This window comes from Argentina silus (genome assembly GCF_951799395.1).
Source record: "Argentina silus genome assembly, chromosome: 22".
NCBI lineage: Eukaryota > Metazoa > Chordata > Actinopteri > Argentiniformes > Argentinidae > Argentina > Argentina silus.
The window spans coordinates 3,668,017-3,684,959 of NC_139676.1; the positions used below are offsets into that span (position 1 = coordinate 3,668,017).

The 16,943-nt window shown below is 42.7% G+C and overlaps 1 protein-coding gene across 1 annotated transcript; it reads right to left on the minus strand.

Moving 5' to 3' along the window:
* Nucleotides 1-4,563: 4,563 nt before the first annotated feature.
* Nucleotides 4,564-15,587, minus strand: LOC310821961 (cytochrome P450 3A27-like; the record flags this gene model as incomplete). The annotated part of the gene is made up of 5 exons (XM_083694251.1): nucleotides 4,564-4,698; nucleotides 6,023-6,185; nucleotides 6,376-6,602; nucleotides 6,803-6,963; nucleotides 15,518-15,587. The coding sequence occupies 5 exons, from the start codon at nucleotides 15,585-15,587 to the stop codon at nucleotides 4,564-4,566; spliced, it is 756 nt and encodes a 251-aa protein (XP_083550377.1).
* Between the last annotated feature and the right edge of the window lie 1,356 nt (nucleotides 15,588-16,943).

Below are 16,943 nucleotides of genomic sequence, written 5' to 3' on the forward strand. Positions count from 1 at the left end.
TTGGATATATTTTTACGCACGGAGTTCGGGGACTTCAAAGTAGGACTACGCACAGTACACGTACGGTACTTGTATGCTACAATACAACAGACTGCTATCCTAATCAAATAAGTCATTATTAATCTGTTGTAATCGCAGAATCTACTCAACTCAAATAATTACGAATCTGTCCCGATATTAGGGCATGCGTTTCTTCATACGCTTCGCGTGTGAGACATCTGCGCAACTACACCTACAGTAGATGAATTCAGATTGCTAGAGTGGGAGTAGAGGCACTGTTCTAATAACCACCATTGCACTTCCCAACATTTCCTACTTGTGAGGGACCTGCACTTAATAAATACCTGCACTTGTGCACAATGATTAGCCTACTTGCAATGATTGTGATATATTGTTTCACTGACTTTAGACAACTGCACCTATTGTGCATACGTGGCTCTAGAAAAGAGCGTTGAATGGCTAAAGTGTAAATGTAAAATGTCAAAATGAGTTATAAATAAGTTATAAACTATAACAACAGCAGCTTGTGTGTAGTCCTACAGTATTAGTCATATTTAAGTGTGTTGGCATAACATAAGGGGAGCGACAGACACACACACACACACACACACACACACACACACACACGTCTACCTATATGCAAACACACATACACAAACAAACACACACGCACACGCACACACACACACACACACACACACACACACACACATGCATGCACACACGCACATTACTCAGACTGGCTAAATGAGAGCTAGACATTGAGACTGTGGAAGTCTAAGCTAGAACAAAGTGAACTTGAATGAGAGTGGGTGGATGATAAACAATGGAAAAAGAATACAAGTCAATGATGTACTTCAGTCATGGTGTTTAGGAGATAATCAGATGGTTTATTTATCTCAGTCCATTTGACAGAAAATGCTATAAGGATCAAAATAAGACTATAAGGAGAATTGGGTTAGGGTTAGGGTTAGGGTTAGGGATGGAGAGAGGGAGGAGGGGGGAGGGAGAGAGAGTTGGGGGCTGAGGGCTGGGGGCTAGGGGGCTGGAGGCTAGGGAGCTAGGGGGCTGGGGGCTAGGGGGCTGGGGGCTAGGGGGCTGGAGGCTAGGGAGCTAGGGGGCTGGGGGCTAGGGAGCTGGAGGGCTGGGGGGCTGGAGGACGGGACTGGGGGGGGTTGATGGGAAGGTAGGAAAAGTGTGTGTGTGGGGGGGGGGGGGGTGGTGGGGAGGGTTTGCAAAAATAAAAAGAAGGACAGCAATCATCCTTAACAGGACTCCTTCTTTTTCTTCTCTCTCTCATTCCTGCCATTCACTTTCTTTCCATCCGGGATGTCGGCCCTGTTCTGTCGCTTGAAGAACTTCATGAATCCTTTCCTTGAATGGATCTGAAACGAGATATGGTATTAAAGTACAAAACCACATAATGACAACAACTTCGGGCTTTATAACATGATGATCAACTGTTTTTGACCCTGTTTTCATTAAAGTAATGTAGATAAGTCCAATGATTTATTGAAGTGCCAGTACTGTACCTTTTTCTCAGCTTTCTCCAGCTCTATGGCCTTCATGGCGAGCTGATCTCTCATCTCCTGTCTCTCCTTTTCATCCTCGCAGTCCTTCAGCTTCTGCAGCTGTCGCAGCTCCTCCCTCTCTCTTTCCAAGGTCTCCACTTCTTTCTCCTTGGTCAGACACTTCTCCACAGCCTTGTTCATCCTCCTCTCCATCTCCCTCATCTCCTTCCTCTCTCTCACAGAGAGGGCCCGGAGACAGCTAGCGGACTTTTCCATTTGAACAGAGTAGAGTTGGGAAGAGTAGAGGGCCTCGCTGAGACTATCTATCTCTCTGGTCTTCTCATTATTGTCCATTCTCCGTTCCTCCTGCTGAGCAGCTAAGAGAGTCTGGAGGTCCACGTGGGCCTTGGACATGTCATCCAGTTGGGTTTGTAGAGACTCCAGCGTTTGTTGGAGGGTGGCCATCTCATTTCTCTCCTCCATCTTCCTCTGCTCTGCCTCTCTGGCCTGCCTCTCCATCTCCTCCCTTTCTGCTCTCCAGTTCTTCTCCTGTGAGGCACAGAGGTTCTGGAGGTCTGTGTGGGCTTTGGCCATTTTGTCCTGTTTTCTTTTAGACCTCTCCATAGCCTGAAGGAGATAGTTGATTTGCTTCTCTTTCTCTTTGACCCTGAATATCTCCCTCACCTCTACGTCTCTCGCCCTGCTCTCCATTTCGCTCCTCTCCTCTACCCATTTCCTCTCTCTCTCCTTGGTAGCTTCGGCCTCCTTCTCAAGGGACTCCACTTTGAGGCCAAGAGAAAGAATGACGTCATCTTTTTGTTTGAAGGTGGAGAGTCCCCACTCGACAACATGCCTCCTCCCCGTCTCTAGACCTTCTCTCTCCTTCTTCCACCTATCCTCCAGGGCCCTGATGGTTCTCTGCTCGTTTAGCTGGTGGTTGTCTAGGAGCTGCCGGAGAGAGTAGAGCTTCTTGTCCTTCTCACTCAGAGCGGCCTGGTACTGTGCAGTCATCTCTCTGCTCTTTCTCTCCATCTGGAGCCTACACATCTGCATATTGTTACCTATAAAGTCTCCCGTAGACATATTTTGGAGGGTCTGTCTTAGGTGAAAAATCGTGTTGTCCTTTGATTTAAGCAGATCAACAATCGTTCCTCTCTCCATCTTTAATTTGTTGTGAATAAAGGCATGCTAATTAATCGGTTGAAAAGTTGAGTGTGAAATCAAAGCAGTCTTGTCTGAATACTATTTTAGAATCATTATGTTTTTATTGCGCATTAAACGTCGGGGCATTGTTGCGTCTGTTGTCACGACAACAATGCCCAGCAAATCCCCACGCAGTGCTAAAAAATGTTCTCGCTTTGCCAATATTCTAAAATGACGTGGTCATTTTTTTGCAAAGTGTAAAATAATGTATATTGACAATAAAGTGGCCATTTAGATCGTTTGAATGCTTCAAATATTGTTTTGCTCCTATATCTAATAGGTTACGTATGTTGCGTACACCTGCACCAGTGAACAGTTTTTAAAATGTAGGGTTAGGGTTAGTGTTATTTATTGTTTCGTCAAAATCTACTGCCTTACAACTTCTTACTTTTAAATGTGGGACCATGAGCAATTTCCAACATGAATCCATTTTATGCGTTACACAGTCAGCATATCACGGTTGGGAATCTGTAGCCTAGGCCAGTGTTCTTTTTACCACCACTCATACTAGGGCCTTCACCTGGGTCAGAATCTTGTCCAGGGCCCAGTTCGGAGTTTGCATTTTTCCATTTTAAAAACTTCTCCATCACTGTCAACCACGACCTGTCGCATGCGTCACTAATTCTCTTGTCTCTATACAGGAAAGAGGCAATTAGCTACCTGCTGCCACCCGGACGAATATTACATTACTCTGCCAGTCACTATATTACAGCACAGACACTCGACAATGGCATATTATTTGCAGATAATAATTAATAAATGTTAATAAAAAAAAAAGTGAAATTGGATAATTTCTCACGGCACACCCAACGATCTCTCATGGCACACTAGTGTGCCGCGGCACAGCGGTTGGGAAACGCTGCTCTAAGGATCTCAATATGTAGCTTTTCCTTTCTCCATCAACGTTCCGCTATACGGCAGTTCCTTTTAAGCTGTTTGTTCTCTTCCGTTTTCCATGGAATATCCTTCTTCACTGTCACCTTAACTTATCCATCATCGAGGGTGTTAGGGTATTGGTAGGGTGAACCCAAGTGCGGATGGATACTCAGGACGACAGAGGTAGCAAAAATAAAGAATCTCTTTAATGAGAGGATTTGCGCAGGGTACAAAGGCATATACTGGAATAAAGGGCAAAAATAAAATCGGAGAAAACCAGTCCCCATAAACTAAACCAGAGTCACCAGAACAGCAACCTCAGGCGTGACAGAGAGAGGCTCTCAGACGATTGTTAAAGTTGTTCACCAAGTTGTCAGGATCAGAACACAGATCAGGCTGGTGAGGAATAGAAGTAACTAACTCTCTGAACTTGTTGATTGCAGGGGTATTTAGGAGTCTTTTCTTAACAATGTTCTATAGGGAGAATTACATTGAAAAAGATACAGTAGTGATCTGACACAGCTAGATCTAGAATAGATGACACAGAAATACCCAACCCTTTAGAAATGCCCAAATCTAAAGTATGGCCTGTTGTTGTGAGTTGGTCCAGCAATGTGCTGAATAAAATCAAGTGAGTGTAATAGATTTAGAAAGTGCATAGCTTTAGAGTCTGAGATATCATCAATGTGTAAGTTGAATTCGCCAACTAGGAGAGCCTTGTCATAGTCAATTGAAATGACAGACAGTAGATCTGCAATTTCTGGTATTGGTATTGGTATATTTACAAAATTGCATTTACATTTGACTCACATTTGTATATGATTATTAAAGGGACTGACTACCAGACTAGTAGTACAACAACAACATCTCTCTACAAACACTGTGTCATAATCTGGATGTACAGTAATAGACAGTCAGATACAATGTGACATGAGAGCAGCAGCAGTAGCAGTACAAGCAGAGCAGGTCCTGATCACTGGCTCTCTGCTTTGAGCGAGTTGATGTTGGACTCCTGGCAGGCGGCCGATGGAGTTGAGCGGGGCACCATCTTGAGTTGAATGGACCGCTTGGGCTTCAGAATACCTAGGTTTTCCAATTGAATGGGGATCTGGTGAGAGTTGACACACAGTTAGAGTAGGAAGGAACAAGTTAAACAGATTTCAACACTATGAATGTTACCTAGTACTGTGTAATTGTGACTTTCCGGTCGATAAATTCAAATAAACTCAAACTCCTTTACATCCTCTCTTGGGTCTACATACATTCCAATGGCCCTATAGTCTTGAGGGAGTTCAGCAGAAAAACGTAGCTTTGTTTAAAATTACATACTTCCACATCATTTAGTAGGTAGCCTATAATGAGGATGCGTGTATTGAAAAATGCAATCTGGGAAATGAAATGGGAAGTACATTATCAAGCAATATGCAAGTACAGCATTGTAGTATGTCATACTCGATTTCCAAACATGGCCATTGTACCTGTCCTTTTAACATTGTACCTGCGGCACTACTGTGATGTTGTGTACTGTGTCTATGCAACATTTCCATTATACTCTTATTTGGCAATAAAGCCTTTGAACTACATTCCATAGTTTTCAAAAAGTGATGAGCGAAAAGTCAGATGCCATGATGATAAACAGATGCGTCAGCCTTTATAGCGAACAGTAAACTCCTGGCAGGTTATTCTCCAATCTCAGCTGGTGTTGTCATTATGGAATAGTCTTACCCTAACCCTAACTCTACAGATCTGGGATCAGATTAGCCAATCCCCCAATCCAAACCTTAACCATTAGTGTTATCAGTGGTCAGATATGAATAGGTAGGAAGGAGAGAGTATGTAGAGAATCTGTAACCAATGAATAGACTCCCAGAGAGGGCATATTGTTGCACTCCTTTGTGGTGGTGTATGTGACTGTTAAATAATAGAACTTTTAAATGAACAAGAGATAAATGAAAGAGAAGTGGCTTTGAGAAGGAATCAATTACATGTTATGCAGGATGAAGAGTTTCATCATGGATTTATTTATCATATCTGTCTCTCTTGATCTGTCTCTCCTAAAGTGAAGCATACACTCATAAAGCTACCTTTATAAATATTACAAACAGGTACACACTGTCTCATTGATGTGATTTACTGCAAGAAATATATAAAAGGTGCTACACAAATTAGTTGATCACTTTTAAAAAAAAGAAAGAAAATTTGAACAGCGAAATAACACAGTTTATGTGATGGACGGGGATTCAAACTCGGGTCTAACATGTGAAAGCGTCTACCATTGAGCCAAGAAGACATCCTCAAGGTCTGAGGGCGTCACTTTTATGTCTTAGGCTTCCTCATCACATGACCTCACCTCCGCTACATATATAAAAACGCAACAAAGTCATTGGTACAAAAAATAACATTATAATCATTCTATTATTATTTTATCTCACCTCTGTCTCTTTGCAGACAGTGAAGTTAAACTTCTGTAGAACCTCCACTATCGCCAGTTTTATCAGCACCAGAGCAAATCGCATCCCAATACAGTTCCGTGGTCCCGCCCCGAATGGCATGTAGGTGTACGGGTCGATGTTGTCCTTGTTCTCCTTACTGAACCTGCACACAGAGAGGAGGAGGAGGAGGAGGAGGAGGAGGGGGAAAAGAACATAGAAATGACATCAAAGAAGGATTGTTGATGAAACCTCTTTGTGTATGGTTGCGTCGTACAAAGGTGTGTTTTAGGGTTGTTGTGGAACACTGCTCTTGTTGTTGCGGTTGGTGTTGTGGTTCAGATGTGGTCCACTACCTCTCTGGTTTGAACTTCTCGGGGTCTTCCCACAGGTCGGGGTCGTAGTGCAAGGTCCAGGTGGGTATCATGACAACCATACCCTTGGGGATCATGATGCCACTGATCTCTACGGCTTTCTTGGCGACCCTTTCAAGTCGCGAGGCGATGGGGTACAACCTGAGAGACTCGTTGATCACGCTGTCCAGATAGTCCATCTGCATCAGAGCCTCGTACTGGACAGGAGCCTTCACGGGGATGTTACACTCACATTAGCACCCTGCGAAATACTGTTACCTATCTACTTCCTGTACCGAAGCAATAGTAATAGATAGGAGTGTGCCATGCACAGGGGTTACACACACACACCAGTACCCTTCAAAATACTGTGTCACCATCATACGTCCTGTATCATATGAATATGAATAGGAGTCTGCAGAGGGGTTACCTTGTTGGGGAACACTGTGTCTATCTCCTCCTGCAACTTGGTCATGATGTGAGGGTTGGTTGCCAGATTGTAGGCCAGGAGGGACAGGGAGCTACTGGTGGTCTCATAGCCAGCAAAGATGAATACCATTGCCTGGGACAAGATCTCATGATCACTCAATCCTATGAAGAGATGGAGAGAGGGGGAAAAAGACAGGGAGGAGAGAGAGAGAGAGAAGGTAAGAGATTGGGGGTGGGGTAGGAAGGTGAGAGAAAGGGATGGAGAGAGTCCCATAGAAATACAGTTACAAATACAAATACATACATACATGTCCACAGTGTGGTTGTAGGCATGGATGTGTATTTGAGGCAAGTGTATAGTATGTGTGTGTTTGACGCAGGTGTGCGTGTGTTTGAGGAAGGCACCTTTACTCTGATCCTCTCCCTTTGAGTTGCTGTCTTTCTGGGAGTCCATCATCAGCTGCAGGAAATCCACCCGACCCTGGAAGCAGCCAGACGTCAGATCAAATCACATGAGAACTACCAAATCCCACTTTACACTGGATGAATATTGATAATTTGGTCAATTCTATCTACACACCTTCATGGTGCTAGTCTCGCGATTAGACTTGATCTTCTGAAGGGAAGCGTAAAAGAAATCTGTGACCGAGGCAGGGAAGAAGGACATCTCCATCTTTTCCATCACAGGACCCATGAAAGGGAATAATGCTGGATGGACAGGGAATGACACGGTTACAAACAGGAACCAGGAAATACAAACAGAAACAGGAAATACCACGATAAGTGACTCCAATCCTACCCAATGCACAGAAATAACTCCTTGGCCCTATGTCTAGATACTGTGTCCAATCCACTCAGATGATATAATATATGGCATTTATCTGATGCTTTTATCCAAAGCGACTTACATTGCAGTGAGTGCATACATTTCAGTATATATGGTCCCAGCAGGAATCAAACCCACAACCTAAGCGTTAGCATCATGCTCTACCAACTGAGCCACAGAGGACCACATATCTACAAGTGTCCAGCATTTAGGGACTAGGGGTTTGTTCTGGTCACGGCCAGACCATTGGCAGTGTGGTTTATGTCAGACTAATCAATGAAATCGATAGCTTCATTTATTAAGCACTAAATACATTTGACTCAAAGTTATATGGGGGCAGTTGTACCGATTATGAGGAGCAGCGGGTTGAGTAAGTCAAACGTGAGCATTTTCTTGATGTTGCTCACAAACGGGTCGGAGGGGTTGTGGATGGAGTCGATGTCAACGCTGAATGCAGTGCTGACAACCACATCCATACTGTACGGTCCAAAGAATCTGGAAAACAACCACACAATCTCTGACCACCAGAACCACAACCACAAAATGAAAGGGGTAGTTCACTAAAAATTAGCTCATCTTTAGAGAAAGAGCGGTTGTGGACTCAGAGAGAAATACTCACTCCTTTATCTCAATGGGCTCATCTTTATCTGACTTCTTCTTCATACTGCTGACCAGGTTACCAGAGTGCTGCTTCATGATCCCGAACATCTGTGGTGGGAAAGATTCATATCATGTTTGAAACATGGATTAATATAAAGTTTATATAGCCTGAGAATATGGATTTATACAGGATACATTATTTATATACTGTAGACTAGGAATAAGTGACTCCAAATATGAAACATTATTCTATACTCAGTCATCTGGGAGGGAAATTTGTTTTGGACAACGCAATGGAGTTGTTAGTCATTTATGTATTTGTGTTGTTGAAGTGTATGAAGTTTACGTTAAATTTAAGTACAGGCAGGACACTAAGTTAAATGGCGCAGCTGTACGTCAGGTGATGGACAGCTGATCTCCACCACTCCACCATGGTTAAACAGCGTTACATCACTGGCTATGAGAGTTATACTTATGGGTCATCCCAGCCACCGCCCCAGCCTCCACCCACTCGGTCGCTCTGTATTTCACCTACCTACAGGGGGGGTTGAGGAGTTATGGGCTCCCTGCCTAATATTATTGTATTTTATGTTGTTAAACTTCAGGCTGGGAGCTTTAATTAAACAATATTAAACCGACGAACAGTGCGAATAAAAGAAGGAGGGGAGAGATGGAGCTGTACTTCTTTGAGCCGTCCACTGGTGAAGGAGGGAGACAGGATACTGCGGATCCGTCTCCATGCATCGTCCTCAGCGTTACCCACTGCGTCATACAGAGGCCCGTTGAGACGTAAATTCTAGAATAGGAATAATGGTAAAATTTTGGTCAAATCCTAATATTAATAATGCTTTAGTAACATGATATTATCAATTTAAGAAGCCTTTATGTTTTTTCCCCCATACAACAATGACTTAAAGTTAGCGTATTACCCTCCTGTTAGTGAAAAGGGAGTAGCATTCCTTGATGAGGATGGTTTTGATCATGGCTGTGTCCCTGATACACAGGACAGGCTGACGACCATCATAGATCCTACAGACCAGCAAAAACAAAAATAGTTGGATAGATAATTAGATAGATAGATAGATAGATAGATAGATTGATATAGATACAGTAGACACACAGACCTATCACAGATCTATACTCTGAAAAAAAGGTGCTGTCCCTGTAGGAGAACCCTTTGAAAAACCTATTAGCTTCCGTGTAGAAGCTATTTAGGTTCCATGTTGAACCCTTTTAGGTTCCTGTTCCACAGAAGGTTATAAATGGAACCCATAAGAGTCCTTCACAGGGTTCTCCAACAGGGGGAACCAAAGAATCCTTTCGGAACCCTTTTTTCTAAGAGCGTAAACCATAGACCAGGAGAGATACATACACCCATAGTTACCAATAACAAGGATCAGTTCAGCAGACTCACCCCCACAGTTTCCCATACTTCTGGAAGCATTCTGTGTCAAAAATGTGCAATCCCTGGGAACCCAAAAAAAACAGCCTATTCATGAATGCTTGTTGCTGTAAACTTGATCTGTGGCAAGTCTATGAATGAGTTGAACTAGCTTCAGCCTAAAGATGACAAGTGTACAGGATTTTAATGGCCATTCACCAGATTACATTTTTTTTCTTTCTTTTTTTCTTTAAAGTTCTACTTCAAAAGCTTTGTTGCCTTTTTTTTCAGGGTAAAAAAAAAGAAAATTCAGCTTCCATGGCTTTCAACACAACACAACAGCACATTCCCTATGCCATATCTTACAAAATGATGTGGATACATCTACAAGGTAATGGTTTATGGGCTTAATCTTTACAAACCTTCTTATACTCCATCAACGTCCCGAAGAAAGGGATGGGTTTGGGACCAGGGATGCCCATTTTTTTGAATATTCCATATGGCCAGTACCCATACCTGGTCACAACAAATGCTGTCAACAATAATAATTAACAATCTGACTTCTGAAATTGTTACGAGAACTAACAGTTTGAAACAAAAGCAAAACGATCAGGTCGTAGGTATGATTTAATACCTATGTTAATAGTAATTGATAATTAGCAATGTTATCATTTGTATGTATCATCACAAAATGTCATGTGTTATGTCCATTGTATATCAACATAATATTCCAACTTATGTATCAATAAAAAACTTTAAATGAAAACAGAAAACTGATTAGAGTTCATACTTGCTGAATATGATTAAATATCAGACATTACACACACACACACACACACACACACACACACACACACACACACAACTAACTAATGATATTGTTGATTAAAACTCCTTACACTACGATTAGGGTGATGAGTAAGGCAAGGAGAGTCCATGTCTCGGTGGAGAAGTACTGAAGGTAACCCATCTTTGATCAGGTTCAGTCGCCTCTGAGCACGCTTGGACTTGTCTGCTGAAGGGATTATTTTATCCCGGCCTGAATGTGGTCAGGTGACACAAACAAGTGAAATAGTAAGCGAGAGGTGAAGATGACGAAGGCAAGGCTAGTGAATGATTGAAAGGATCCCTGTGCAGTGCCTCGGTGCCTCTGGTTTAAAGGGGGTGAAACAAACCAGCTTTAAATCAAACGATTAACTGTCTATTATCTTGAATGAACAAATGCTCAGCTTTCAAATCAAACAAATATCAATCCTGATAAAATAGATGAGAAGCCTTGAGTGGAATGAAAGGCACACCTCACATGTATATGGAAGACAGTTCCCGCCACCAAAAATTACATCTGACAAATTACATCTGATAATAAATTAACACACACCTTATTTACATGCCCATCTTGTTATCTTCAACCTTGCCTTATAAACATAAATACCCATATCATGTAAATCAATTATCCAATGAATCATAATATTACATGTTATTGTAAATGCTGGTGGAACGAGCTTCCCACTGCTGTCATGACTGCAGAGTCACTACCAATCTTCCGCTGTAGATTGAAGACCCATCTCTTCAGGGTACATCTTACCGGTCCCTCCTAAAGATGTCTTCACCCCCACTACCCCCTGTACAAGTTTCTCTCCTGTTAATAATAAAAAAAATCCTTCTTCTAGCATTGTGACTGTCTATGTCCCCTGGTCCGAGCATTGATTACTTTTTATTATGATGACTGATGTATAGATGATTCACTTACTTTATACAAATGTACTTGTCCAAATGTACTTGCTCTGTGCGCACAGGATAAGTGGTTGTCAAGGATCACCCCAAGACTCTTGGCTGTCTGGGAGGAGGTCACAGTGGAGTTCTCTACTATGATGGAAAAGTCTGGGAGAGGGCAGGCTTTCCCAGGGAGGAAGAGCAGTCTTATTAAGGTTGAGTTTGAGGTGGTGGGCTGACATCCAAGCAGAAATGTCTGCAAGATACGCAGAGACACGCGTCGCCATCTATGAGTCAGAGGGGGGGAAAGAGAGAAAGAGTTGAGAGTCATCTGGGTAGCAAATTACAGCCAAGAGATTTGGTATAAAGGGAGAACAGTAAGGGCCTGAGGATGGAGCCCTGGGGGACCCCAGGGCTCAGGGCACGTGAAGAGGACAGCAACCCTCTCCACGTCACCTGGGAAGAGCGATCGGCCAGGTAGGATGCAAACCAGGACGGTGCAGAGCCAGAGATGCCCAGTTCAGAGAGGGTGGAGAGAAGGATCTGGTGGTTTACTGTGTCGAATACAGCAGACAGGTCCAGAAGAACAGAGGAGAGGGAGAAAGCTTGAGGAGAGTGGAGGGACTCCATGACAGCAAAGAGAGCAGTCTCAGTAGAGTGCCCAGCCTTAAAGCCGGATTGGTGAGGGTCAAGGAGGTTATTCTGATAACTGATCAGGAACTGGTAACTGATGTAGGAAGGAAAATAGAACAAATCTACCCATTGGAATGGCACCTACTAACCTAGTCGGCGTAGTAGGTTAGAAGGTAGGTCAGGACTTTTGATTGGTTATTGTCAATTGGTGATTGACAGGTTATTGATTGGTTATTGATTTCCTCTCGTAGATGAGGGGACGTGCGATACACACGCTGGCAGATGGGGGAAGATGTGTTGGTGCAAATCAGATTTTTGGCTACGGTAGTTCTACCTAGGTCTTGGTCATGGTTATCTGACAAGAGCTGAGTCACTTTTGGCATCTGTTGCTGTGTGAGGTTGTCTTTGTTGATATGCACATTAGGCAAGCAGGAGCAGGCGCTGGGCCCTTAGTGTGCACAGGTCACCGGTGAGGTTACAGACAGCGTAGACAGCTACACCTGACAGCTTTGCTGCACCTCAATGTCCTGGTGAGTAGGTTTGAGGAGGTGGATCAGAGTTCATGAGAGTCCATGTTCTACTGTTGAAAAGGAGAAACCATGTGAGGAAATTACCAAGCCAAGAGATTTGGTATAAAGGGAGAACAGTAAGGGCTTGAGGATGGAGCCCTGGGGGACCAGTTAGTATTTTAATTACTCAATTAATTATTCTGTCTATTATTCAAATGTATCTGTAGTTACCTGGAGGCACCACTCCAGAATTTGTATTAATTTATTCTTAAGTTCACCTATCTGAAGAGGAGAACTTGATGTTTTCATGAAAGCAACCGTTACACAATGAAGCCAGCACAATGAGTTACCCACACAAAAATGTTTATTACTATCTGAGAATAGTTAATAACTTTAAAAAATGAATGAAATGAGGTAATGAATCAAAGAGATGACTGAGAAGAGCGATTAGGTTCTGGGGACGTTATATAGTCAAGTTGTCCCCAAATGCACCCAGGATCGACCTTAGCTTTATCCATCTTGTAGGGTTATGTCCAAAAGCACCTACTGTATGATCGACACTTAGGCTCATCCCGTACTATATATCAAACGCCCTGATCCGGTGTGGTGTCAGATCGTGTTACCTTGTCGAATAGTGTTCCCGATCTGACAGAAAGTGTGTTTGAAAGAGTGATTAAATTAAAATGATTGTACAATAACATCATCAATCAATCATCAATTACGTTTTTACACCTTAAAACAATGAATAGAGGGGGAACACTATCTGACACTTGTCCTCCAGTTTTTCAGTTGCACTGACGACATAACTTGTGCCATATTCTAAAATCTTTCACTACGCTACCGACTCCCGCCAGTAGGATGTATGCATTTTCGGTGTGTCGGTCTGTGGACGTTGACGGAGCGTTGCTCTATCAACAACAACACTACAATTGCAAACAAGCTTTTACCCTCTCTGTGCATATATGGTGGAAATGCCACCTAGCCTATTATAAGGCAAGATGGAGCTATTCCCACTCGTCTGAGATCTACATGAATTGTCTCTAGGGGATAGGGATACATCTGGAGTTGTGTAAGAGACAGTTTTATAGATTTGTAACTATTTTCTTTGAAGCATTCTTGAACCAGGGGATTCATTTGAGGACACAAACAGAGCCCATTCTACCTCCAGGCTGGTTAATCCACTCTCTGCCACTGTTTTGTATTCACAGAGATGTGTACAAATGTCCTCTATTAAATGGACTGACTATCTATCTACTGTGACTTGTGTGTTTAACTTAATGGTGTTATTAATCCGAGAGAGGGAGAAATATGAGAGAGAGAGATTGTGTGTGTTTGTTATGTAAGATAGAGCCATTAAGCTCACTGTTTAAACATACTTCCATTACCCTCACTCACCCTCCCTGTTTGAATTGCATTGCTATCTCAAATGGCAGTGAGTCAGGTTCTATCAGACCTGCTAACACTAAGAGGGAGGGAGGCAACAGGCTGTTTTCAGACATTTCTAAAGGAGAGGTTAGAGTTCAGGGGTCAGGTCTGGTCAGAGCCCAATGCATCATTAGTAGAAGTTTGACATTGATATTATCTACTTCACTGTACTTACAGGGCTGGCCGGCCTTTCTGAAATAAATTTACTGGATACTATTACTCAACATCCTGAGGTCACCTCTCACCCACTGTTCACTGTCCAGCAAAACATCTGACTTCTTGTGCCATGGCAACTGGGGGAGGGGTGGCTGTGTGTGATCTCTCTGGACTATGGAACAAATATGTTCCAGGAGAGCTGAGCTGATATGATAAAGGTCATCAAGCTAGCCAGCTAACTAATAACTCCTGATATCTTTTTTTAATGAAAGCATAAATAAGGTGAGGGGACGCTTTGTCTGTCTGTTTGGAAATGTGTTTGTCATCTAAACTGTATCTGTTACCTGTCCCAGTTATCTTTTCAGAAGAGTGCAGTAATACAGTCACAAAAACACCACAAGGCCATATGATTTTAAGGGTCTTATTTTATTATGCTCTCTAATTATTTGTTCTTTATCAGTTGTATAACACTCAGTACTATATACAGTGCCTTCGGAAAGTATTCAGACCCCTTTTCCCACATTTTATTGTGTTAAAATGGATTAAATTAAAATAATTTGCACACTCCACACACAATATCCCAGAATGACAAAGCGAAAACAATTTTTTTTTAAATTGCAGTGAATTTATTAAAATTGAAATACAGAAATACTTTGTGCAGTATTCAGACCCTTTGCTATGACACCCTGAAGCTAAAATGCAAAAATGTCATCAACAAATCACTAAATAAGTTAAATTGAGTCCATCTTAATGCAAGGATAATAGTTCCATGTAATTCTGGAATTAATATCTTTGTTTTTATAGATTAGATAAGATTCAACTTCATTGTCATTGTGCAGAGTACAAGTACAGAGACAACGAAATGCAGTTAGCGTCTAACCAGAAGTTCAAAAAAAGCAGATGTTTAGCAGAAAGTGTGTTTTATGGTTGTTGTGGAACACTGCTCTTATGGTTGCAGGTGCGATTGATATTGTTGTTATGGTGCGGTTCATGTGGTTGTGATGCGGTATACCTCTCTGGTTTGAACTCCTCTGGGTCAGGCCACAGGTCGGGGTCACGGTGCAGGGCATAAATGGGAATCATGACGATTGATCCCTTGGGGATCGTGATACCTTTGATCTCTACGGTTTTCTTTGCGACCCTTTCAAGTCGCGGGGCGATGGGGTACAACCTGAGAGACTCGTTGATCACGCTGTCCAGATAGTCCATCTGCATCAGAGCCTCGTACTGGACAGGAGCCTTCACGGGGATGTTACACTCACAATAGCACCCTGTGAAATAGTGTATCATCTATGTACTTCCTGTTTACAAATTAATAGTACTGGCCAGGAGTCTGCAATTGGGTTGCAACCACATCAGCACCAGAAGTACTGTCCACAAAACACTGTCCGAGGTTACACACAAATCTGCATTCCATGTATCATGCAGATTTGTGTGTAACAAAATCTGTGTGTGTGTGTTTCAGGCAGGCACCTTTACTCTGCTCCTTTCCTTTTGAGCCGCTGCCTTTCTGGGAGTCCATCATCAGCTGCAGGAAATCCATCCGACTCTGGAAGCAGCCAGATGTCAGATCAAATCACATGAGAACAAGTCTTATTATACGACACAGAGACACTTGTGAAACATGTAAGGAGGTTTCCTGGACACAGATTAAGCCTCAACCTGGACTAAATCACACTTTCAGTAGATAATAAGGTAAGGTGCTAAGTCAAAAACAATATTTAAAGTATAAGTAGCTTAAATACATGCAAAACAATATACAGTATGTACTATGTGGCACCATGTGACAGGTACATGTACTAGTGGAACCTGCCTGGTATCAGAGATAACTACTCACTCCTTGGGCTCGATAACCTCTTCATTGTCTGCCTTGGTCCGCAGGCTGTCTGCTAACTCACTGGAATGATCCTTCATGATCTCAAACATCTGTTACGGAAAGGATTTATAACATATATGTTGGATATCATGATTCATATCATGTTTTGTTGAAAATATGGATACTTGCATGTGTTTGACTTCACATATGAAACATTATGTGGTTACTCACTCTATCAACAAACAGTCTATCTGTAAACTTATTTCAATGTTTCTTTTTCCAGTGGTCATACTGTTTGTGCAAGTGAGATGTCAAAAGGACTGAACAGAGCGAATAAAAGAGGTGGACAGGAATGAACAGAATGAATAAAAGAGGTATAGAGGTGTTTGTACCTCTTTGATACGTCCACTGGTGAATGAGGGAGAGAGCACCGTGCGGATGCGTCTCCAGTCCTCATCCTCGGCGAAGTTGATGGCGTCGTACAGCTCGCCGCTCAGGCTGAAGTTCTAAAGAAAGGAACATCTCACGATGTCAACTCTAACATTGGCCTTGCCCATCATCATCATCGGTGCCTAAGGTGCCTACCACTGCCGCTGTGCCCTTGAGCAAGGCACTTAACCCCTAACTGCTTCAGGGGTGCCTACTATGGCTGACCCTGTGCCCAGAGCTCTGTTCTCCCTGTGCACAGGGACAGTTGATTGAAGATTGATTGGCAAATAAAACATTGTGTTGTAAAATCATCATCAACGTGACACAGATCTTGGTTTTCTGATTTTCTAATGACTGCATAGGGCCCAAAGCTTTTCCTGACTCTGTCATGGATTAAGGGGAAACTCTGGGCCCAATAATGGATAACTAGTAGGGGTAATTTAAATAAAGAGTAGGGTTCTTCTTACCCTGTGGTTGGTGAAGTGAGAGTAGCACTCCTTGACCAGGATGGTTTTGATCATACCAGGGTCCATGATAGCTAACATGGGCTGCCTCAACTCACACACACACACACACACACACACACACACACACACACACCTCATACTAGCATCCTTTTTTGCAAACTAACCCCCACATCTTGCCAAACTCCCT